This window comes from Magallana gigas, chromosome 7, assembly GCF_963853765.1.
Source record: "Magallana gigas chromosome 7, xbMagGiga1.1, whole genome shotgun sequence".
Lineage (NCBI taxonomy): Eukaryota > Metazoa > Mollusca > Bivalvia > Ostreida > Ostreidae > Magallana > Magallana gigas.
Window position 1 is genome coordinate 35,045,144 of NC_088859.1, and position 23,252 is coordinate 35,068,395.

General features: G+C 34.7%; 2 protein-coding genes across 4 annotated transcripts in view; one reads left to right on the forward strand and one right to left on the reverse strand.

Moving 5' to 3' along the window:
- Window positions 1-468: 468 nt before the first annotated feature.
- Window positions 469-5,163, reverse strand: LOC105335968 (WD repeat-containing protein on Y chromosome). Its single transcript, XM_011440117.4, has 3 exons — window positions 2,130-5,163; window positions 1,195-1,663; window positions 469-1,030 (listed from the first exon to the last, which is right to left on the reverse strand). Exons 1-3 carry the CDS (start codon window positions 5,069-5,071, stop codon window positions 638-640), a joined length of 3,804 nt encoding a protein of 1,267 aa, XP_011438419.2. The 5' UTR covers window positions 5,072-5,163; the 3' UTR covers window positions 469-637.
- Window positions 5,164-5,735: 572 nt separating this feature from the next.
- LOC105335969 (transient receptor potential cation channel subfamily M member-like 2) overlaps window positions 5,736-23,252 on the forward strand; it is a 29,777-nt gene continuing 12,260 nt past the window's right edge. Inside the window, exons 1-17 of one of the 3 annotated variants that reach the window (XM_066065788.1) lie at window positions 5,736-5,845; window positions 6,700-7,562; window positions 8,005-8,075; window positions 10,226-10,370; window positions 10,819-10,999; window positions 11,374-11,537; window positions 11,876-11,899; window positions 12,538-12,757; window positions 14,030-14,195; window positions 14,614-14,770; window positions 14,869-14,941; window positions 15,205-15,311; window positions 18,384-18,518; window positions 18,779-18,841; window positions 21,819-21,945; window positions 22,269-22,346; window positions 22,452-22,604. In XM_066065788.1, coding sequence (XP_065921860.1) covers window positions 6,723-7,562; window positions 8,005-8,075; window positions 10,226-10,370; window positions 10,819-10,999; window positions 11,374-11,537; window positions 11,876-11,899; window positions 12,538-12,757; window positions 14,030-14,195; window positions 14,614-14,770; window positions 14,869-14,941; window positions 15,205-15,311; window positions 18,384-18,518; window positions 18,779-18,841; window positions 21,819-21,945; window positions 22,269-22,346; window positions 22,452-22,604 — 2,704 coding nt within the window. In that variant the 5' untranslated portion in view covers window positions 5,736-5,845; window positions 6,700-6,722. Of the gene's footprint in view, window positions 5,850-6,699; window positions 7,563-8,004; window positions 8,076-10,225; window positions 10,371-10,818; window positions 11,000-11,373; window positions 11,538-11,875; window positions 11,900-12,537; window positions 12,758-14,029; window positions 14,196-14,613; window positions 14,771-14,868; window positions 14,942-15,204; window positions 15,312-18,383; window positions 18,519-18,778; window positions 18,842-21,818; window positions 21,946-22,268; window positions 22,347-22,451; window positions 22,605-23,252 lie in introns of all 3 variants that reach the window. The other 2 variants (XM_066065789.1, XM_066065790.1) reach the window with 2 other exon arrangements.

Sequence of the window (23,252 nt, forward strand, 5' to 3'; positions counted from 1 at the left end):
GAAAGTAGTTCACTAGTTGGTTTAAAATAACTTTTGATTGTAGATGTACTTATCGCTCGATTACGAAGTTTTGTTTCTACAAGATCAAACATTTGTGCATTGTCAATTTTCAATATGGATACAAAATAATCTATTTTGCAGGCTAGTACATTTCATAACCAAATTGAGTATGTAAGCCCAGCTATCGCATGTGTCTCGGTGCTAGTGTATTCATCCGCTGAAACCGAGACATATTGTTTTCAATAAAATGTGAACATTTTTAAAGACGGCAACCATTCGAATCTGCAAACTTGTTTTGTTGACGTACAGTTTTGCTCGAAATTGAAGTATGTCATCTATTTTTCTTCAAACACATACGAAAACTTTGCACTCATTTGAGTTGTTTGGCTCCTAAAAATGTAACTTCCGGACGTACGATCCCTAGATGGCTTTCGAGCTTCGCTCGACGCCATAAAAAAACAAAGCACGGTTTCTCGATTCATTTTATTTATCCAAAAGTCGCACAAAACCATTATTCATTTCTGCATGAAAATAACCAATTGCTCAACAATCAAAAACATATTAAGAAAAATGATCATTTAAACCATGTATTATTTTACATGAGAAATTGCTTGAGACTACAATGTCTATGAAAATTTCAGCTGGCAGACGAGTTGCTAGTAGATGAGAGGACTGCCTTCCGCTCGGATTTACTGGCTTGCTTGGATTTGCCGTGCACTTGTTGTGTCTCGGACTCTGTGAGTACCGGCGGGAGGTTGTCGTTCACCTTCTTCTGAAGTATACGGTGCGCTTTCTTGATTTTGCTCGGTTTCTTCTTGTAAGGCTGCACGGGTAGGATCGGCTTTTTGGTCACCTTGCTGAATACTTCTAGAATGACCGGCCCTTGCTCCTTTTTCCGGTTTATTCCTTTCAAGCGGTCTCGCACGTTTGTACCAAATCGCCTCTCCTTCATTTCTTTAACGATATTCTTGGATAGTATGTTGTCTGTGTCAGTAAGATCGACAAAGGACAATGCATGATACACGGCTACCTACAAAACACAAAAACATCAATAACGATGGAACCTTCCTTTTTTACAAATCTCAATTTTTACTGAATATTTACACCAGTATCCCTTAATCATTCACAGTAATGTTTTTAAAAGAGTTAAATATATCTGCTTTCATAACAGTTTGACTATGAGCATATACATACGGATGTTGCTGTCTCTATTATTTTGGGATGCGGCTTTGGTAGCCTGTGTCGGATTTTTCGCTTGTAAGATTTCCCCAAGATATCACTAGACTGCAGTTTAACTTCCGTTTCCTCGTCTTTTTTGGGGTCTTCTTCTCTTGGGATGACAGGCTCGTATTGGGATAAGATTTTCTCTAAGCCCTGTTCTCTGATTCTTTGAATTGCGAGCCTCCACCTGGGAAAAGTTCCGTGGTTCAGAACACGAAATGTCCTAGCGGAGGCAACACGTCGTAGGTCTTTGGGAAGGCGAAAATCGTTCAGAGCTTGTTTCTTTAGAGTCTTGTCTGAAAGTGGTTTCCATGTTTCTCCGAACGTTCCAATGTACTCTCCACTGAGAGTCCACACCCTGATCGCACAGTCTGAACTGGCCGTTATGACCACAGAGCTATCATCTACATACTCTATACTATTGATAGCCTTCGTGTGTGCCCTAGACAACATATAAATATGGTGGTTGTTAATAAAAAGCCAATATATCGCATACGGTTCAAAACAAAATACGAAACTTAAATTAGATCGATGAAAATCATTTTCTTTTAAACTACAAAGAAATCGGTGACTGATATAAAAGCAAAGAGACAATGGCACAGGAGTTGTAACAATATAAATATGGAGCCAAATGTATATATGATGAATGTAATCGAATGTTTTCCTTTGTATTCATTGTTTGTGATATTAATCATTTTTTATAAACATAGCATACAATTCATAAGTTTCAAAATATTAACTAATTGGCGCTCTGTACACATATTTTGACCATTTGCTGTACTAAATATTGATGTATACATGTAATTGTATATCAGATTTTTTAAAATGTATAAATGCGCCATTTTTACATTCTGAATGCAGGAGATTTGACAAGCCTTGTACGCCCCTGTTCATTTATTTTCACTCACCTGTATGAGTTTACGAGTAGAGGCCATTTCAAGGTAGTCTTCGGTTCCGTGATCATAGGAGGCGGCCGAGTTCCAATGTTATGTGGTTTCATGCCTCTTGAAACGAAAGACTTCGGCATGGGTTTCCCACGCCATTCCACTCGCAGGTACGTAAAAGTGTCAAGAAGCCAGTGCCATCGTACAAGACGCTTAGCACTATTGTGCATCTTGGATATGCAAAATTCAGAAATATCCCATGTCTTGACATAACCAAGGGTGTCTGCTGTAAAAAGGAAGTTATTTTGGTGGTCTGTAGTCATTGCATGGACACTCTCGCCGATACGGTGGGCGGCATTAAACTGGCCCAGTAGACCTCCCTCATGATTTATGGACCAAAATCGTATCCAACCCTCCGCTCCACTGGTCACTAGCACGGCTGTATCTTTACGGGTTGCGTCTCTTGTTTGCAGGAATAAAATCTTTTCTATGGCCGCCTCGTATTTCTTAAAAATGTTGTCATATTCCTCGCGTTTGGTGCTCTCAGGCTTTTTGTGAGTTTCGTAGGACGAGAGCAAAGGGTGGTCGACGGGGGACTCTACGGGCTTGGAGAACCTCGATCCACTGATTCCTGAGGAGGATCCACTTCTCAGTAAACCACCCCTGATCTTAGACAGAAGCCCTATCCCTGTTTTGATCGTCTTAGTCGATGCTGATGCCTTCCAGTCGGCTACCTGCACTGAATGGACGGACTCCTCCTGTGGTGTCTTGACTTCTGGACTTTGCGCTTCGGATTCTTCTTGTTTGGTCTCAATTTTGTTGATATTTTCAGTGAAGGGAAGAAGTCCCTTGTTTGCATTCAGAATGCAGTACACCTGCCCAGTGTCTCTTGACCAGATGACCACATCACCATCATATGACCCCGTTGCCACCAAGTTTGGCTCCATGCAGGCAATGCACAGAATGTCGTCTTTGTGACGACTCTTCCAGTTTTTCCTGTAGTCCTCACTCGCCCCATCAATGTAGATGTGCACCAGTTGGCACCAGCCTGTCACGTAGATTCTCTGTCTTGCACTGGCTATCCCCGTGATTTCCAGCCCGTCTGGAACTAAAAACTCTTGAAGACAGCTTCCATTGTTGAAGTTCCATATTTTTACACTGCCGTCTCTCCCGCCAGTGATGAGTCGCCTGCCGGGTTCATCAAAGGTCATAGCTGTGATTTCTATAGGTATTTCCACACCTCTTTCAATTCGTTTGTGTGCGTTCACAAATTGGATTATTTTCTCCCCTGTGTTCAAATCCCAAACACTAACAACTGACTCCTTGCAGCAGCTGACAACAGACTTGAAGGTTTTGTTATAAAGAGCCCCGTGAACTGACTTTTGGTGCGACATAATTTCAACGCTTTTCTCATCTTCCAAACTTCGTTCCAACATTGCCAAAGTATTTGTTGCAAGCACAAGTCTCTGTGTTACCGGATTAAAACACACTGAAGAAATAGGAAGAGGCCCCACTTTGATGACACGTCCGCTCAACTGTTGAACACAGGTCTGGTCTTTCATATCGAACACTCGAATATTTCTACCTTTGTCAATGCTCACTATCTGGCTTCGTGAGGAATTTACGACGATGTGAGTGACTGGCTTGCAGTGTCCTTTCAGTACAACCACGGGCTTGCTGTTAACATACGGGTTCCAAACTCGTATCAAGTAGTCCATTCCCCCAGTTGCAATGACGTTGTTTTCAGGGCAATAGTCAAACGCCAATAACCCTTTATAGACTTTGAAGTAGGTGTTGATTTTCTTAGTCTTGTAGTTATAGTCTCCGAGAAACATGGACGTTTCACTCGATTGACAGCAAGACGCAAAAAGGTCTAGGTCGGGAATGTATCGTATTTCAGATACCCAGTTGTCGTGAACTTTCCCCAGTTTGTATCCTTTGACTCCAAGATGAAACCCTCGCAGTACCTCTGGAAGTGAGATTTTCTTGAAGGCGGTCTGCTTCCCCCCAACAGCACCAAAGAGTCCCCCTTTCAGTGCACACTCGAACACTAACACGTACACTGATCCGGAGGTATCTCCCCAGACCATGACAGACTTATTCAGATCTCTGATATCTGCCCAGTAATCCATACAAGTAATACAACTATCTATTCCCGTTATGTAGTAGCGTTTCTTGAATAAGTTTGCCTGAGTGTCAAATACCGTGATATCCCTGTCGGTAGACGTTACCGCCAGCATGTTGACGTTATAGGCACACACGAAGTCCGTCAGCCACGGCTGTGTGGCTCTGTCAACATGGGGGTGGGTCATGTAGCTCTTTATCTGTTTCATCTTTGGAGTCCAAAACGTCACTATTCCCTCTCTGCTGAGAGAAACGTAGCGCGCTGTGTTATAATCGAGGGAGCATTTGTTTGTGCTGGCTTTCTTATGAACGGTCGGGTAAATTGCTACTCTGACTATGGTTTCTCTGTGTCGAGTATTTATGTCTTTTGTCTCTGGTGGGAAAGGCCTATCCCGTAATCTCTCAATCATCAGTGTCCTCTCCTGATACTCAAGGAGATTGTATGTAACATATTCCTCCCAATCCACGCGACCATCACAATTAGCGTCTACTTTCTTAAACATCATTTCAATCTGGTCGTTTCTCATCATGAAGCCCACAGTTTTCTTTAACGCTATCTTAAATTCGTCAATATCCAACCCGCCCCTTCCATCTTCCTCCGCAACCTGGAAGATGGCTTGTAACTGAGCGTACCTTTCATCGGCAGCTTCCTTCTCCGGGTTGAATTCATGAGCCTTTTCGGTCCTACATTGGGAGACTGCTCTTGTATTACTGGTCAGCCGGGACCTGTCGCCAAAGGAGGACGAGTTTCTGTATATCTCTGTTGATTCCGCTTCAAGCAGACTTGAGCCATTCTCTTTAAATGATGATTGATTTCCGATCGCTGAAAGCTTATATTCCATGATTTATGAGAATTTACATAGAATATGCCAATAAAGCACCCATCGCCATGTATATTTCCTTGATTTTTTTACTGCATGCTATGTACATGTAATGTTGACAACGTAACGTTTATGACATCATTAGTGCGCTTTATTGTACGTTAGCGTTCGGTGCCCGTCAAACGTAATGTTCATTGTTGGCGCCTTTTTAGGCGAGAAAAAAAGAAAAATTTTACGTAATAATTATTATGTTTCAATATATATAAATCTAATATTGCTTTCAATATTTTTCAAATTCGGATATCGGCATTAGTTGATTTTTCTTAAAATATCCAGAGACATCAATTATTATATGTATTTATGTCTCTGAAATATCGTAACTTTCGTAACTCCAATGAACTAATTTTTGTAAGAAATAACCACAGGTTCTCATATGGTTCTCGAGAGGCAATTGGCTTTCATAGAAAAGATTCCACTCGAAGAACAGTTTGACAAGCAGGTCGAAATTTAAGGGGGATTATGCATGAAAAAAAATCTTTAATTCTCTTGTTATGATCATGTTGATATTTGAGATAAAAATTTTCATCCAATCTATTTAAATCATTTTACTATAGGGTATTAGCCTAGATAATGAAAGATCGTAGGGGTATTTAATAACACAATAATGAAACAGACTATACATAATTAAACACATGTAGGTTTGTGGTGTATGCGGCCAACCTAGCTACGCCATAACACTGTTAGAAGATAGGAAAAACAACCTGCATGTGTACGCCAGAAATCAGACGTATAACTGTAGGTACTCTATTGTTTTGTATCAATTATATTTTATTTTTAATGATGAATTTATATGATGTTTTGATAGCCTTCATGCAGACACAAGTGTCTTTTTGCAGTAAAACGGGTATGCCCATGCCAATATTGACAACTTGAATTTCCTCTGTAATACGCAATCATTATGCTTATGTTTAGACCAATCTTTCTGTTTAGCAAATAAACTCTAACTTGTTTGCAGAACTTTATTGTTTTGATTTAAATGTTTGATGTAATGTTGTCGATTTATTTATTCTGTGTAAAGATAACTACCAGACTGCGGTATAATATAAATTATGTGAAAAAATACAAATGAAATTGATAAAAGGGGAAAAAATCCAAGATATCTTCATTGACACATTATAATATTTCACTCATAAAAGTTAACAGGAACAAAAACAAATTTCTTACGAAGATTTTAATGGGAAACGTTTACATCTTTTCACCATTCGGAATTCCTTGCACAATTTTTCAACGTAATCATCTGGGCTATTTCATTGCTGATGCAATGCAAAAATCCCCGTAGACTTTCTAATTTGAGTTGTGTATTGAAACCTAAAGTGGTAGAGGGGGCATTTCAGAACAGATAATCTGGACAATTTTCATATCAGTGGATGAATGTAGTTTGAACACAAAGGCATTTATGATTATCAAAATATCAAGCGAAAAATGATGGAAGCAAAAACTCAGGACAAAGTATATGTAGAACTTGAGTTTGTCAGGGGCCCAATTTTATGAAGTTATCTTGAGTCAATTTGATTATAATATGCATGTACAATGTAGATGCATTTTAATGGGTTTCATAGATAATTATTTTCGTAACTGCTATCTTTTAGTTCATCATGAGGATTATTAGAGGATGAGTGATGATGATTTTCTTAGAAGAAAAATCAGCATTTCTTCAGATAGAGAATTAGACAATTTACAATTAATTCCGAGCCTTGAGAGCTCACACACAAGCAAATACATGGATTTCCGAAGCCAAAAACCAGGAATGTCTGATCCTCCACATAGAAGCTCACACCAAACTCACGATGATCCAATGGGGAGTCCTCGGAGAACGTGGACCGAAGAGGATGAGTCGCAGAGAAACCAGAAGGATTCTGATGAGGAACTGACACCAGTGAAAAAGTTACGATACAAGGATACAGCAGAACTCAGGGAAGTAACCTCAGGTAAACCTCCAATGGGATTGGATCGGGAATACAGTGATGTGTATTTGGAAAGTAACTTGAGAACTCCAAGGTACGGAACTCAAGCAAGTTATAGTGACATGATCGAAAGTTTACATGAGCAGGACCCATTTCATGGTGATTATAGACCCTCAGGGAAGACCAAAAAATCAAAAAGCAAAAAACACAAGAAAGATAAAGATAAGTCCCAAGAAGGCAGCAGCTTTGCAGTTAGTGATCCACTTTCAAGGTCTTCGAAAAGGCATTCAAAGAAAGGAAAGAGGTCAGAGGTGAATGACAGTACAGGTACATACACCATACAAGGGGTAAGCAACAAATCCTTCAGTGACGCAGGCCCTGCTGTGGATTCCGCATCAGTGAAAAGTAACGGAACCTATACTCTGAAAGATGAGGACAAGGATTGCGTTGATGGAATGAGACTAAGTAAGAAAGGCCCAGTGGGATTTTCTAAAAAGAGAACAACTAGGAGATCAACCTTGAAGTTTGGAGCATCAAGAATCAATCAGGTAAGATTTGGTATAAAGAAGACCTATGAACTCTTGTAATTTTCTTAAATGTATCTATACTTCTTGTACAGAATAATTTGTATTTGATATGGTTTATGAAAAAATAAATCCCTGCCTTTAAAGCTATTTCTTTTCCATGCAGTGGTAAACAACTAAACTTTTTAACTTTTGATGGGAAATAATATCAAAGAGTAGTAATTTATTTAGCTAAAATGTTTCAAAAAACTGTAAACATACCGTAATGACAACAAAGTGTAGACTAATCTACAGAAGTATATGTACAGATATACAAACATGTTTGTTCATAGAATTAAGTGGTTAAAACATGTATATTGATATTATTTATATACAAAACTGACTTAGAAGGGAATTTTGTTAATTTGTGCAATTATTAATATTGTAGATTATTATATAGTATTGTTTGTGTTCTGTCTTTTTGCAGAGATCTCTAAGGGATTTTGTGATTAAGAACAAAATTATGATAAGAATTCCTTTGAAAGAAGATGAATTAGAGTAAGTATGGCTCTCTGAATGAAGGAATGTATGAAATGTGAATGACTTATTTTTTTTTAGAATGATAAAATAATATTAGATCTATGTTTAAACTAAATATAAGCATTCAATTAAATTAAAGTTTAATATAGCTGCAGGTCTATAGCTTGCGGTCTGAAAATTTAGATTGACAACCTGGGAGCTACAGTGCTGCCCAGAGTAAAAACTGCAATTTACGACACACAAAAAAATGCTCTAATTATACCCCCGCTCCGAAGGAGAGGGGGTATACTGTTTTACCCTTGTGTGTCTGTCCGTCCATCCGTCTGTCTGTCCGTCTGTCTGTCTGTCTGTCCGTCTGTCTGTCCGTCCGTAACAAAAATTTCTGTCGCATTTATCTCAGCAACTATTTATCGCAGATGCTTGAAATTTTAACACAGTGTTTGTTAAGGCATGCCATATCGTGGGATATATTTTTGTACCAATCGGACATCAACTTCCTGTTAAATGACGACTTTGCTTATTTTTTAACCAAAATTTTCAAACAAATTTTCCTCAAAGATTTCTCAGCAACTGTTTATCGCAGATGCTTGAAATTTTTACACAGTATTTGTATAGGCATGCCATATCGTGGGATATATTTTTGTACCAATCAGACGTCAACTTCCTGTTAAATGACGACTTTGTTTATTTTTTGCCAAAATTTTCAAACAAATTTCCGTCAAAGAATTCTCAGCAACTATTTATCGCAGATGCTTGAAATTTTAACACACTATTGGTTTAGGCATGCCATATCGTGGGATATATTTTTGTATCAATCGGACGTCAACTTCCTGTTAAATGACAACTTTGCTTATTTTTTAACCAAATTTTCAAACAAATTTTCGTCAAAGATTTCTCAGCAACTGTTTATCGCAGATGCTTGAAATTTTAACACAGTGTTTGTTAAGGCATGCCATATCGTGGGATATATTTTTGTACCAATCGGACGTCAACTTATTGTTAAATGACGACTTTGCTTATTTTTTGCCAAAATTTTCAAACAAATTTTCGTCAAAGATTTCTCAGCAGCTATTTATAGGAGATGCTTTAAATTTTTACACAGTATTTTTTAAGGCATGCCATATCGTGGGATATATTTTTGTACCAATCGGACGTCATCTTCCTGTTAAATAATGACTTTGTTTATTTTAGCCAAAATTTTCAAACAAATTTTCCTCAAAGATTTCTCAGCAGCTATTTATCGGAGATGCTTTAAATTTTTACACAGTATTTTTTAAGGCATGCCATATCGTGGGATATATTTTTGTACCAATCGGATGTCATCTTCCTGTTAAATGAGTACTTTGTTTATTTTAGCCAAAATTTTCAAACAAATTTTCCTCAAAGATTTCTCAGCAGCTATTTATCGCAGATGCTTGAAATTTTAACAAACTATTTGTTTAGGCATGCCATATTGTGGGATATATTTCTGTACCAATCGGATGCCAGCTTTCTGTTAAATGTCGACTTTGCTTATTTTGCATATTCACAACAGAGCGGGGGTATCACTAGTGAGCATTGGCTCACAGATATCTTGTTTGGGACTGATGAAATTTTTTTTCCGATCACATGCTGCACAAGTGTTTGATTCCAAAAAATTCCACATACATTTTACTACAGATATCATCACCGAACTTGCCTCTGATATTCTTTTAAACAATGTCACCAGCCCTGAAAAGTGAAGAGGTGCACTTTGTTTATACATGTAAAAATGGCGACTCTAGATTTCAACGTGAATTTAACATACTTCATTTTTCAAGTTTGGTTAGCATGTTTGTGGCTAGTTAGGAGATGATATAAGTTTTAAACTACCTAGTTAAGAATTTAATGGTACTATTTTTTCTCCAGAGGATTTGTGTGTACAAAAGGTTATATATAGTCTGTCCAAAACTAGCACAATTTTATGAGAGCCATAAGTTTTAGTGTTTTACTTTTGGAGGCACTGTAGCTCCCATGTTGTCCATCCAATTTTTTTCAGACAACTGCGGTAGACCTGAAGCTAAGTTTAATATGCATACTGATTTCTCTGATAGTTTTCATTAAAACCGGCTGGCACAAGTAGCCAGGGTGTTTTACTGTTACATTTTTCATAGCATAGCAAGTAAATGACTTGTTATTTGTTGTTTTAGAAGTTCATTGAGAAAACATCATGTTCATCTCCACAAGCCAACAAAACAAGTGTGGCATTATCACACACATACCAAGCAGGAGCCCTCAGATTCTTTTGGATTGATTAATTTCAAAGGATTTGGAAGTGAAATTGATGCCTCCCCAGTAAGTAAATGCCTCTCTTGTTACTTGACGCTAATGTCATCCCAGGGGTTTCTAATTGACACCACTTCTCTCTCTCTCTCTCTCTCTCTCTCTCTCTCTCTCTCTCTCTCTCTCTCTCTCTCTCTCTCTCCAAGCACATGACTTCACTAAAATTTAAGGTACTGTATTAACTAACAATCAGAAAAGAAAAGGTCACTTTTTAAAGTATTTTGCCCTATAATGTAAAGTAAACTTTCAGAGTTAATGCATCTAGGAATAAAGTTTATAATATCTTGTTACCATAGTTCAGAAGCTGATTTCCAGACTATTTTTTTCATTTTCCATTTGGGTGAAAATTTTGGAAGTTTTATACACAAGTCCACTCTTTTGTACATCTAAATCCTACCTTTTTGACAAATAAATTTTTGTGCTTCATGTTTTATTTTAAATTAAATATATATTTTGTTAGTACCTTCGTTGTGCACCAGACACCAAAGCTGACATTGTCTGGGATATGATGATTAATCAGTGGCATCTGGAGCCACCACAGCTAATCATCTCAGTCACCGGTGGTGCTCAACGGTTTGACTTGAAGCGCAAAATGCAGGAGACGTTTAAAAGAGGTCTAATGAATGCTGCAACATCAACATGTAAGTTTTTACCTTTCACAAATATCAATTTGAAAATTTAAACAGTATTTGATAAGATTACATGTGTAAGTTATTGAATTATGGCTTTGGCAGAGGCACAATTTTTAACACCCCTCTTCCTGCAAATTTTGGTTTGTGTGTAATGATGGTGGTGTAAATAGTTTGGAATATGTAAATTTGCCTCTCTTTATGGATATTTGATACATATTACATGCATTTCAAAATTAGTTCTTGTTTTATGGTGTTGTTCCCTCTGTAGATGAAGAAAGCAAGCTTCAAAATTTGAACCATCTTAATGATACTGAATAAACGGTAGTAAAATACTAACAATGTTTATGAACATTTTCAGATATCATTATCTTTCTTTGTGACAGGTGCTTGGATCATCACTGGAGGGACAAGAACAGGGGTGATGGAATTTGTGGGGGATGCTGTCAAGGACCACATCATCACGTCGGGCCGTAAGAATGATGTGGTGGTACTAGGGGTGGCTACTTGGGGATGTGTGGCCAACAGACAAGCTCTGGACGGGGAGGAGGTAGGAACAAGATTTTGTTTATAAAAAATTATATTGTAAAAGTGATTTTTTAAGCATGGAAAAAATTTACACTTGATATGCGGTAAGTTTAAAATACCGGTAGTGTTAAATACCCTCAAACTTCAGTGTTGTAAATCACACATCCAAGTACATGTATTTAATACCTACACGTATTTTTTGACCACGGAAAATGTGTACTTAACCACCATTGTGAATAACTACTTTTACAATACTGGTATATTGTACAGAATACAAATTTGTTTTGATTCTTAATTTGTCAACATTTTATTTTGCTATTGGAAGACTATTATCATTCATTTGATACAATTATAATACAGCAGAGAAATCCTAAAGATAACGGGGTAAGGATTTGATAAACAATTTAACTTATCAAGATTGAAAAAAAAAGCTGTGCGCTGATCGTAGCTTAGAACAGATATTTCATGCATAATCATTCATCTGATTCAGCCATTTTTGATTCAAGTTAAACGTTGTATCTTAATTAATTGGTTTTCATGCTTTAAAAAAAAGAAGATACAGAAAAAATTATAACTCAGTGGATTGAGGGATTTATATACATTTATCTTTGCATCAAGGACAGCAAAAAATGCTAATCTTTTTTTAAAATAAAGATTAGGTGTGTTTTCATTGCTTTTTTTGTGCTTGAACATTTTTGCAATTTTTTTACAACATTGCAGTAGTGTGCTTGTAAATCTAAGGGTTTGTTTTAATGTTAAAGTGGCATATATGTTTTAATTGCTGATACGAAAGGGCAAGAAATCTTGTATATGTGTTTTATTGTAGTTTTTGATGAATCCATTATTTTTAAAAAAAAATTTATTTTTATATAATTATAAATCAACAAAGCTTTAAATTCAATCAAAACTTCAAAGGTAATAATTCTTACTAATTAATGGTATGCATAGAATTGATATATGTTACATTTTGAAGATCTTGTTTTGACAATAAAGAATACTGAAAAGGTAATGTGTTTCTTCAGGGCCAGAAAAATGGCTTATTCCCAGCAGTGTACTCCAAAACGGATGTGATGGAGGCTCAGTTAGCATGCTCAAGGAATGTACCTCTGGATGAGAACCACTCTCACTTCATTCTGATCGACGATGGCTCAGAAAACAAATTTGGTGGAGAAATAGAGTTCAGAACCAGTCTGGAAAAGTACATCTCAGAGCAGAGTGTGGACCCTGATGACAAGGAGTCCTGTAAGTGGTTTTTATGTGTTATGTGTTGGACCACTAATTCATTATCAATGTACTGTTAACCAACTTTTATTATGCAACTTTATTTCACAATTTACTGGAGGTAAACTAGTTCATGGTGAAAAATGTTCGTGTTCCGAATGTAGAGTACTTGGAAAATAATAAACCAGAGACATTCGATGAATGTTTCAATGCAAGTAATATTCGCAAAAGCCAATGAAGCTTGCAGAAATTGTCGCACGCTAATAAGAGTTGGCTTACAGTATATGTTGTACATGAAAATATTTCTATATTTTATTTGGTAGCTCCATCTATAAAATACATTTATTCAAACTACTGGTACTTTCCTATTCTGTGATTTTCTACTCCAGCAGAGACTTGGATATCAGTACTTCATTTGGTAGACCTTTGAATTTGGTATCAAATCTGTGCCTTGTAAGAATGAAAATCTGTATAGTGTTTTACCATCCATATACTGATCATCAAATGGAGGATATGAATTTGTTACTTTACTGATTTTACAGATCTATGTTCTAATAATAATGATGATAAAAGTAAGTTGTCCAAATTTCCATGGCTCTCAAACTGAGTCTTGTTTATAAAACTATTGATTACACATCCACTTCATTTGCCAGAAATCAATGATTTTATAGTACTTACCTCAGTGAACCTGTTTTGAAATTTTATTGAAATCCTTGATCAGATTATTAAGATATGAGACTTGATTCACTTTAATAATTGAAATTCAATTTTGATACATTTCACTAAAGAGTTTTGATTACGCTGGCAAGAGGAGTCCTATTATGTAATCAGACACATTAATTAATATATTTTAATTTGATTAATCAGCGTATATACTATTTGATGGTGTTGGGAGAGACACATGCATCCGTGTCATGTTTATGTGGCACCCTCAGACAACACACAAGTTACATTGTCCAGTAAATGTGGATTGTCATGTATTGTTCTTTGTTCATTAACAAACTGTTTAGTGTTGAATTTTTCTCTAATATTGATGTACCGTAAGTCAATCTTGACTTCATCATTGCATGAATATTTAAGTTTTCTATTCAAGTCCCTCTCCCAATTACTTGTAAAAATGTACTTGTTAAATTGTTTTGTTTATACCAGTACGAAAAATGTATTCTAATATAACTCTAATGCATATGTTTATTCACCAATCAAGGACCCTTATGATTTAAATAAATAATTATTTTCACCAAATAAAAAAGTACATCATTTTGATGGACAGTATTGGTAATTGACTTTTTTTAGCTCTAACCATCCCGGTGATTTCTATCATCGTTGAGGGAGGAATAAACTCTATGAAGACCGTGTGGCAGTCTGTGATGAGGGGGATCCCGGTGCTAGTGCTCCAGTCCTCGGGGAGAGCAGCAGACTTCATCGCTCACGGCTACAACATCACCGCCAACAAACTCAAGTCAGTGCAAAAGTATATCAAACTCGCAATGAGTTATAGCGCAACACAAAATTTTATAGGGAAAATATTTATGATGTATTTATACAAATCGATGGGGGCATGGTCAATGTTCAACATTTTGGATGACCTTTAGAGATACTTAAATGATCGAGGGTTGTCGACAAGAAGATAAAAAATGTAAAATTATTAGCTCAAATTGAGACCATGTCCTATTCATGAATTCTGAATTAGATTGAGCAAAGATTAAAATGGTGAAATAATCTTAAAGTGTTGCTTCACAAAAAGCAAAAAGTTTCTTTGTTAAAATTTAAGAGAATTTCATACCTTGAATTGTTATCCCATTGCCATGATTGGTGATATTTTTTTTGGGGGGGGGGGGAGTCTTGGTAATTGTTTTAATTTATTTTTCTGTCTTTAGTGAAGAAAAAAGCTACTTCCCTAAAACTTTTAATGATGAAATGGAGATGTTAGCCAACAGAGTTTTTGAGTGGAAGGAAAAAGATTTGCCCAGAAAGCCAGCATTGGTGGCCAACTGTTTAAAACAACTTAGAGAGGCTTTAGAACGTAGAGAAATGGTGGGTATACAAGGCTCTGTAACAGCTTGCTCAAAATCCAGATCTTTCAGAGAATTTTGATTTAGAATATTTACTGTATGTAGTTTCTTTGATTTTAGTTGACAGTGTTTGATTTGAATGACAATGAAACAAAGGAGTTTGACAGAGCCATCTTGTACGCCCTGTTAAAAGGTAAAGAAAAGGAGATCAAGACATGTATTGCAGTAACTAAACGTCAAAATGAATTTTATGGGACTGAATCAGATAAGCGTTATTAATTGAATAAGAGAACTTTACCATATCGATAAAGTCAGAACAGATTTAAGACCATTTACCAAAACTGTATCGTGAAGCTGGTCATTGTGTTTTGGTATTCACTAGTATCAGATTAAACCAAATGCAAGGCATGATACATTTACATGGACATGTACTAATGTATCATATTAAACTTCCAGCCAACAGATCTAACACCAATGCCCAGCTGAGTCTGGCCTTGGCCTGGGACAGGTCAGACATTGCCAAGAATGAGATCTTCACAACCTCGAACAAGACCAACTATCAGGTAATATTATCATCATCAATGCGTTACAATGTACCATCAATTTTTGACTTGTAATTGATGCAACTTTCAAGTATAGACTTTTTTAAGCTGTACATGTACCGGTATACAATTGAAAAAAAAATGGTTTGTTACAATTTTACAGGTACTTTTAAGGACCATTCTGTGTACATACACCTGTGCTTACTATTAAAGTTAACAATTGATACAAAATTGTACATGAATATACAAAATGTAGTTTTAAGAAAGTGATGAAAAGAAAAATGTATATTGCATCGCCAGCCAGTGAAATAAGATGTGATTATTTAAAATGCATATACATGTATATGGTAATTTTATTGCATGTTTGAATAGTAAGAATACAGTCTTTATTTTCCAATTGATGGCCACTAAAATTATCCTGAACATTTTGAGTCTTATGATTACAGAGGAAATCAAGTAAAATGTACAAAGTAAGTCAAAACACAGCTGGATTAGTCAGTGCTCTTTATAGTGTTGGCTGTGCATTTACTTACATATAACAGAGGCTTATAGATGTGCTATACATGTACATCTTTCATTATTTCCCATTTAAGAACTTTTAAGCTGATTTTATTTTGTCAACATTTCCTAGCTTTAAATTAACTTATGATAGCATTTCCAGAGGGTTGATATTTCAAAGAAATAATCCTTTTAATTTAGTTTAATTTGTTTATGAAGTCGCAGAAGCTCTAATTTAAAGATAATTTACTTGATGTTAATTGCTAGACCCGTGTAAACTTAGAATTTATAAAAGAAAATGTACCGATATAAGGAATAAGGAATCATTCTTTGAGTATTATGAGGTAATAATTTCGGTGGGGGCGTGATCAAATCCAATAAAGCCCGAAGGGCTTTCTGATAGATTTGATCATACCCCGTCCGAAATTATCACCTCATAATATTCAAAGAATGATTCCTTATTACTTATATTTATATAATTTTAAGCCATCGTACGATTAAATATAAAAATATAAATAAGCACACCCCGCTGGCGCCTCAATTTGGCGTCATTTGTATTATGGGTTTTATAGTACAAAATCGATACTTAGTGTTATCACAGGCAAAGACACTGGAAAATGTAAATATACATGTATATTTACTCAATTCTTTCACTATGTTTTCCACAAACAGAGGCAAGATTATATTTACCAGTAATCTTCATTTATATAGTATTCTGTATCCACATTGCAAGCAAGATATTGACTTAAAAAAGCAGATTACCTTATATGGCAAAGATGTCATTATATTCGTATTGTAACATCTCTTTACATGGCAAAATTCATCAAAACATAGGAATCTGGACTGAGGAGATTCATATCATCTTCTTGAATTTGTACTTAAATATGTTTTATACCTGCTTTTCCAGTCATGCTTAGTACAAAATCGATACTTAGTGTTATCACAGGCAAAGACACTGGAAAATGTAAATATACATGTATATTTACTCAATTCTTTCACTATGTTTTCCACAAACAGAGGCAAGATTATATTTACCAGTAATCTTCATTTATATAGTATTCTGTATCCACATTGCAAGCAAGATATTGACTTAAAAAAGCAGATTACCTAATATGGCAAAGATGTCATTATATTCGTATTGTAACATCTCTTTACATGGCAAAATTCATCAAAACATAGGAATCTGGACTGAGGAGATTCATATCATCTTCTTGAATTTGTACTTAAATATGTTTTATACCTGCTTTTCCAGTCATGCTTAGTGTCATTTTTTTTAAATGCATGTTTATTTTATTAATTGGGAGATGTTACAGGTTCCTCACATAAAAAATATTTCCTGACCTGTTCTATAATGATTACCAGTAATAAGGTTCATCACAGTTGTCGTTTGAATTTTTTAGTCCCGCTCATCTGCCATGATTTTCTAACCAATATTCATGCAATGTTAATAGGTACAAAAATATCTCTTTTCCATTTACCGTACTGCTTATGTTTGTATTCTTCTGCATTATCCATATGAATGAACAAAACAACCGTTCCTTTTGTTAAAAATTGTGCTTCAAATTCATCTATTGCTTCTCATATGATAAAACCAGAAATGAACCTTGTTATTTTTATAGTACAATCTTTTAAGGATATTCTCTTTATTAAAAAAAACAGTGGGTTATATATAGGATCTCTCATGACTTGCGATGGTATATGATTTTTATCCAACTCGTGTATTTTCTATCCCCGAGCCTTGGCAAGGGGATAGAAAACACACAACGAGTTGGATAAAAATCATATACCATTGCAAGTCATGAGAGATTCTTTTTATCACATGTTTTCAACGTATTTTTTTAAAACTCAATCTTCTCTCTAAATATTGTAATTGAGAGCCGCACAACACATTCATTATTAGACGTCAACAACCTTACGCTCGAAAAAAAAGTTCCTTGAAGACTAGCAAACAAGTACATGTATTTAATTTTTTAAAATATTGTTCTTAATTCGTGAAGCAGCATTAAGTGATTCACATTTATGACTCTACACTTTTCAACTAAATTATTCTGTTGCTTTTTCATTTTACATCATTAATCCTCTAAAGCTAAGTATTGTTTAATTATGACGTCACGTGGCGTAAGAACACACAGTGGAATATAAAAAATTTATCCCATGAGTGATATCCACTGCATATTGAGATAAACGTGATAAATTTATTTATTCATTTATTTTGGAATTATGAAATACCATACTAGTATTAATTTGGAAGATGTTGTTTGCTACATACATAAAGGTGTTGTGATGTAATTCATGCTTAGAATTTACCCAAATTTTATCTAAAATAAGTTTCTTGTACATATGCTATAGTAATGCATGATCATACATGGGAAGATTACTTTAAATCAGATATTTTTGTGTCATTTTCCCCCTGCAAACCAAAGCAAAAACCAGTGGACAAAATACCTGAATTGTATTTTCACTATTTCTAAATGATTTTTGTAAATAAAGCCTTAGTTATGTTATTTTGGTTACATCTAATGTAGGAGAGGTGAAATATTTAGATAGTGCTTTACATGGTGTTTTTGTAAATTACCGGTAACTTTAATTTGATAGGAGCTGAAGCTTGATGATGCTATGATGACGGCTCTGATACAGGACCGTCTGGAGTTTGTCAAACTCTTCCTGGAGAATGGCATTGATCTGTCCCAGTTTCTGGACATCCGCAATTTATGGAACCTCTACTCAAATGTAAGACTTCTGAGCTAAGGTTTTAATGTTCTGTAAATTACGTTATCATGAAATAATTCTACATTTATTGTCTTCGCCCTGAATTTGTGAAATGAACAGGACAGGCAAATATTTACTTTTCCAGAATGCATTCTCAACTTTATATTTTTGTATACCAATGTCTAGGGGTATTTTTTAATAATTTTCGCTTCCAATGGTCTTTAAAACATGATATTTAGTAAACAAAAAACAAATTAAAGATGACTGGGTTTTTTTTTCAGTGTTTTAATGACAAAACAGATGGTTCTGCACAGTTGCTAATGAACAGGATAAACTATTTAAAGGTGAGTACTGGTAATTCACATAATGGTTACAAGTGAGGAAGGACATCGTAGGAAACCCATGGTCAGTCTCGCATGTGCTGACAGAGGGTTAGCTCATTATAACTTTCTCTTTTTCATGATTAATCTAAATTCATCATATGAATGGGAAAGCCAAACTCATTAGTTTTTGGAAGTATGAAAATCATTTTGTGAAACATGTTTGCTAGTTGCATGTGGAAGGATCAATAAAATTGGTGATATTACCTCAGATTAGAGTATGGTAATTATTCATAATAACGAGCAAAGGTCAATAATTTGAACTGACTGGTTTTTCAATGAATGAAGGAAGGGGATGTACTATGTAGTATTATGCAACCAAATTTTACATGCTTATAATTATGTGCTTGATGTAACAAATTGATACTGAATGCTGCAAGCATATCAATTTGATGTTTTTCATTATGGTAACATTTTTTTATAAGACATTTTATGCATAAAGAAATTCATAGTATTTATGGTTTTCTTTATGTTTTGATAAAATCAGGGAAAGATAAAGGTACTTGTAAATCTTATCCAAATTTTTGTGGTTCTGTAACACTTGTAACAAATCTTGTTTTAAATAAAACTCATCACATTGCATTGACTAAAAAATCTATGTTTGTAACTGACAACCTTAAAGGAGGCCGATTTGGGTTTTTTTGCGGAAAAACTAAGCCAAAAAACAAAACTCTTTATTTTTTAACTGTATGTCATTTAAACCAACTCTAGTTAATTTGCAAAGTTTTCAGAAAATCGACCGTCTGGGTTCTTTTTAGGAACCATTTCAAAATAGAGGTACATTTACTATAGTAATAAAAAGCAAACTGTCATTTTCTGCACTTTGAAGCCGATTAAAAAAATATTACAATAGCTTTTTTTCTCAAATTGTTGTATATGATTAGAATATAATTTCCTACCTTATATTATGTAAAAGATACTATATTTTACCGTCTGGTTTTTAGTGGGGGCCATCTCAAAATATTAAAATGCACCAAATTTTGCTATATATTTGGAGCATTATGCATGAAGATTGGTATAATGGATTCCTTCAAAAACTAAGGAAAATGTCCTCAAGGATAGCATCATTCTGTGTATAAAATTTCAATGGTGTAAAATTTTTACTTGTTCATTTATGTTATTTCTTATAACGTTCTCCAACAAAGTTTCATTTTATTGTAACATCATAAAAGCGCAATAGTAACGCTCCCCTACCGCATAATGGAAAAATCGTTTAAAAAATAAAAATTTCCTCTAAAAATCTAAATATTTTAATCTGTATTTTGTTTATTGTGTTCAATTTTCTAAATGATATCGAAAAAAAATTCATCAGAAGTATTAATCCACTGTATTATTATACTAGAATGCGCAAAAACATGTACAATGAAAACTAAAGTTGGCCTCCTTAAATTTAGCAATATTCTTACCAAATTTATCTGTTGAATTGAGTTTTGTGTTTTTCAAGTGTTATATACATGCATAATGATATCCAACATAGATTGAGATAGAATTATAAATTGATAACGAGTAAAGCGAGCTTTATCGGTAAGGCATGAATAGAAAATTCAGACAAGTTGCACTTTCATTCAACAGATTTTTTTTGGCGTCAGTTACTCGACCCAGTAATGCCATGTTTTTTATTGGTCCAGTAGTTCCCTGTAAATATGGTTTCCCATTTCACACTCTCACAAGAACAAGCAAAATAAAAAAAAATTAAGACTATGTACATACATGCATTGTATATATACTGGTGACACAACGTTGATTCCATTACATAAGATTAACGGAGTTATCGCCCTTTAACCCCTGTACACTTTCAAATACAATCGTCACAGTAATTTTCTTGCACATTTGATCTGACAAAATTTTTCGTGTTAATTTCAACCCACAATGCAATTCCAAATATTCCAAATGGCGTTCTCACTGTCTCCCAAGAATCAAAGTAAAACTTTTGAGAACCAGATAAAATGTGTAATTGCAAGAATGTCATGCATTTTAGGTATATAAAGCATTTTACCATGCATAGTTTCAATAATCAGGGCCAGACGACACAAAACCAACGTGAACTTTGACGTCACAATTACTTTTAATGAAGCCCAAAGGGCTTTATGATAGATTTGATAGCCCTGACCGAAATTATCACCTCATAATATTCAAAGAATGATTCCTAATTACTTATATTTATATAATTTTAAGCCATCATATAATTAGATATTTAAATATGAATAAGCAAACCCAGCTGGCACTTCAATTTGGCGTCATTTGAAGTTATGGGTTATATAGTACAAAATCGATACATAGTGTTATCACAGAGAAAGACACTATTGTAAATTGATAATCAAAATCTGAATTCATCTCAAAATCACAAAAATGCTAACAAATGAGTACATTTCTTCAGAGATATGGAACAATAATTATTGTAACTTGCACTCATTTGAATGTTAACATTAAATTTAAATAGATTTAAAGCGGATTCCAGTGATTTCCGCAAATTTCGCCTTTCTCGACCTTTGATATCCGGGGCGAGGGGGGGGGGGGGGGGGGGTTGTGTTGTGAAATCATACTATTTTTTAATTAATTTATTACAACATATATGCATATTTAATCATAGGCTGCGCTCGCCCCAATGATCGCATCGTAAGACATATTATCAGTAATGATAAATAAATCTAAGTGCATAGAATTTTATGACCTTAATGACAAAATTAATGTTAAGTGTAAAACCAACTTTTATGAGGGCCAAAAAGAAAAGAAGCTCTGTAGGAATCAAACTGTGCATCAGATTGTATCTCGGTCGATCAGCTCTTTTGTTTACCTTGTAAATTAGACAAATTTAGGAATTATCAATTTGATTTTGCATATTTTGTGTCTAGTAAAGATAAGAGTGTAGGATTTTTAATTGGATATGACTTCATGTATACATAAAATTAATATAGTTTGTAACAATAAATTTTTTTTGTAGCAAACATGGGGTGCATATTTGTGTTGTCAAAAGGTAGAGGATACTGGAGTTGAACCTGACCTTTTAAACTACATTGGAAAGGTCATAGTTCATCTTCTTGGTGATGAGGCCATGAATATGTACCTAGGTAAGTTTTGATGTTGGTGAACATTCTAAAGTACACCAACATTTCTACAACATTACCCAAAAAAAACCACACATGTATTAATTTTAGTTTGAAAGAGAGTTATAATTATTATATCTATATGAATTGTATTTTATTACATGTATTGTTAAAGAGAAAAACCATTCTGTTCTAGATCATATAACCGGTATCTCAAATTTATTAATTTTGAACATAATTATTTTAATTTTGAACATTTTTTTAATTTACTGGTTTATCAAAGTGAAAAGTTAATGTCCACAATGAAATCTCTTTGATATCGGGTATTTTGGCTGTAATGTTGACAGGAAATGAGTTTGATGTCGTTGGTGAAGAGGTGGTGTTTGGGTACATTCCAAGGAGCGAGGAGCCCTGTCACGATTACTGTAAGTATTCAGTCATTCCTAGATCAAAGTAGACATAGTTGAGAGTATTTTGTTTGTCATTTTACCATATTCTTTTTTTCGATTATTTTATTATTCATTTTATAGTGGGAAAAGGAAAGAAATTATCAAAGAAGAAATCCAAAATATTATGGCGGGGAAACCTGAAGAACCCTGCCAAGCACTTGTTTATTTGGGCCGTCCTGATGAACCGCATGAGCCTTGCTAAACTCTTCTGGAGGATTGGAAGTGATCATATTGGTAGGATTTTTTCTGTCTTATGAAATGTAATAAGAAAAGGTTATTTTACTGATTACTGTGTTTTCATTAGTATTCAATTTTTGTGGGAAAAGTAAAAATCACAATGACCCTATCAATACAAAATGTTAGTTGAAATTTCACTTCAATGAACACTTGATTACGTGGAACAACTTGATAACGAAATCCATGAAAATTGGTATTCAACGAATATTGATGAAACCACAGTAGTGCTTTACGTTGAAACAAAAATTGGCTGCATCTGCACCGCAACCAGGAAAAAAGTGTGGATAATAAAAATCAATACTGTTTGGATGAACTTAAATTTACTTAAATTCAGGACAGATAATTGTGTGTTTTTTGATTTTTTTCTGACTCTTTATCTAGTACTTGAAGTATGGCTCAAAATTAGTCAAATATAGGGATGAGAACTTGATATTTAGACCACCTGACCACAAGAAATTCCTACTGTAAATGTCCTCCTTTATTTAACGATACGGATCTTTTATGACTGATGTTTTAACATTTATGTGTCGTTTCTCACTGCGTTAAGATGGTCTTTTCTTGTATATATTATGCCATTTTCTTTTCTCAAAATTGTTAATAATTGAAATAAAATCACATATTTTCCCTTAATATGGAATGTAAAGT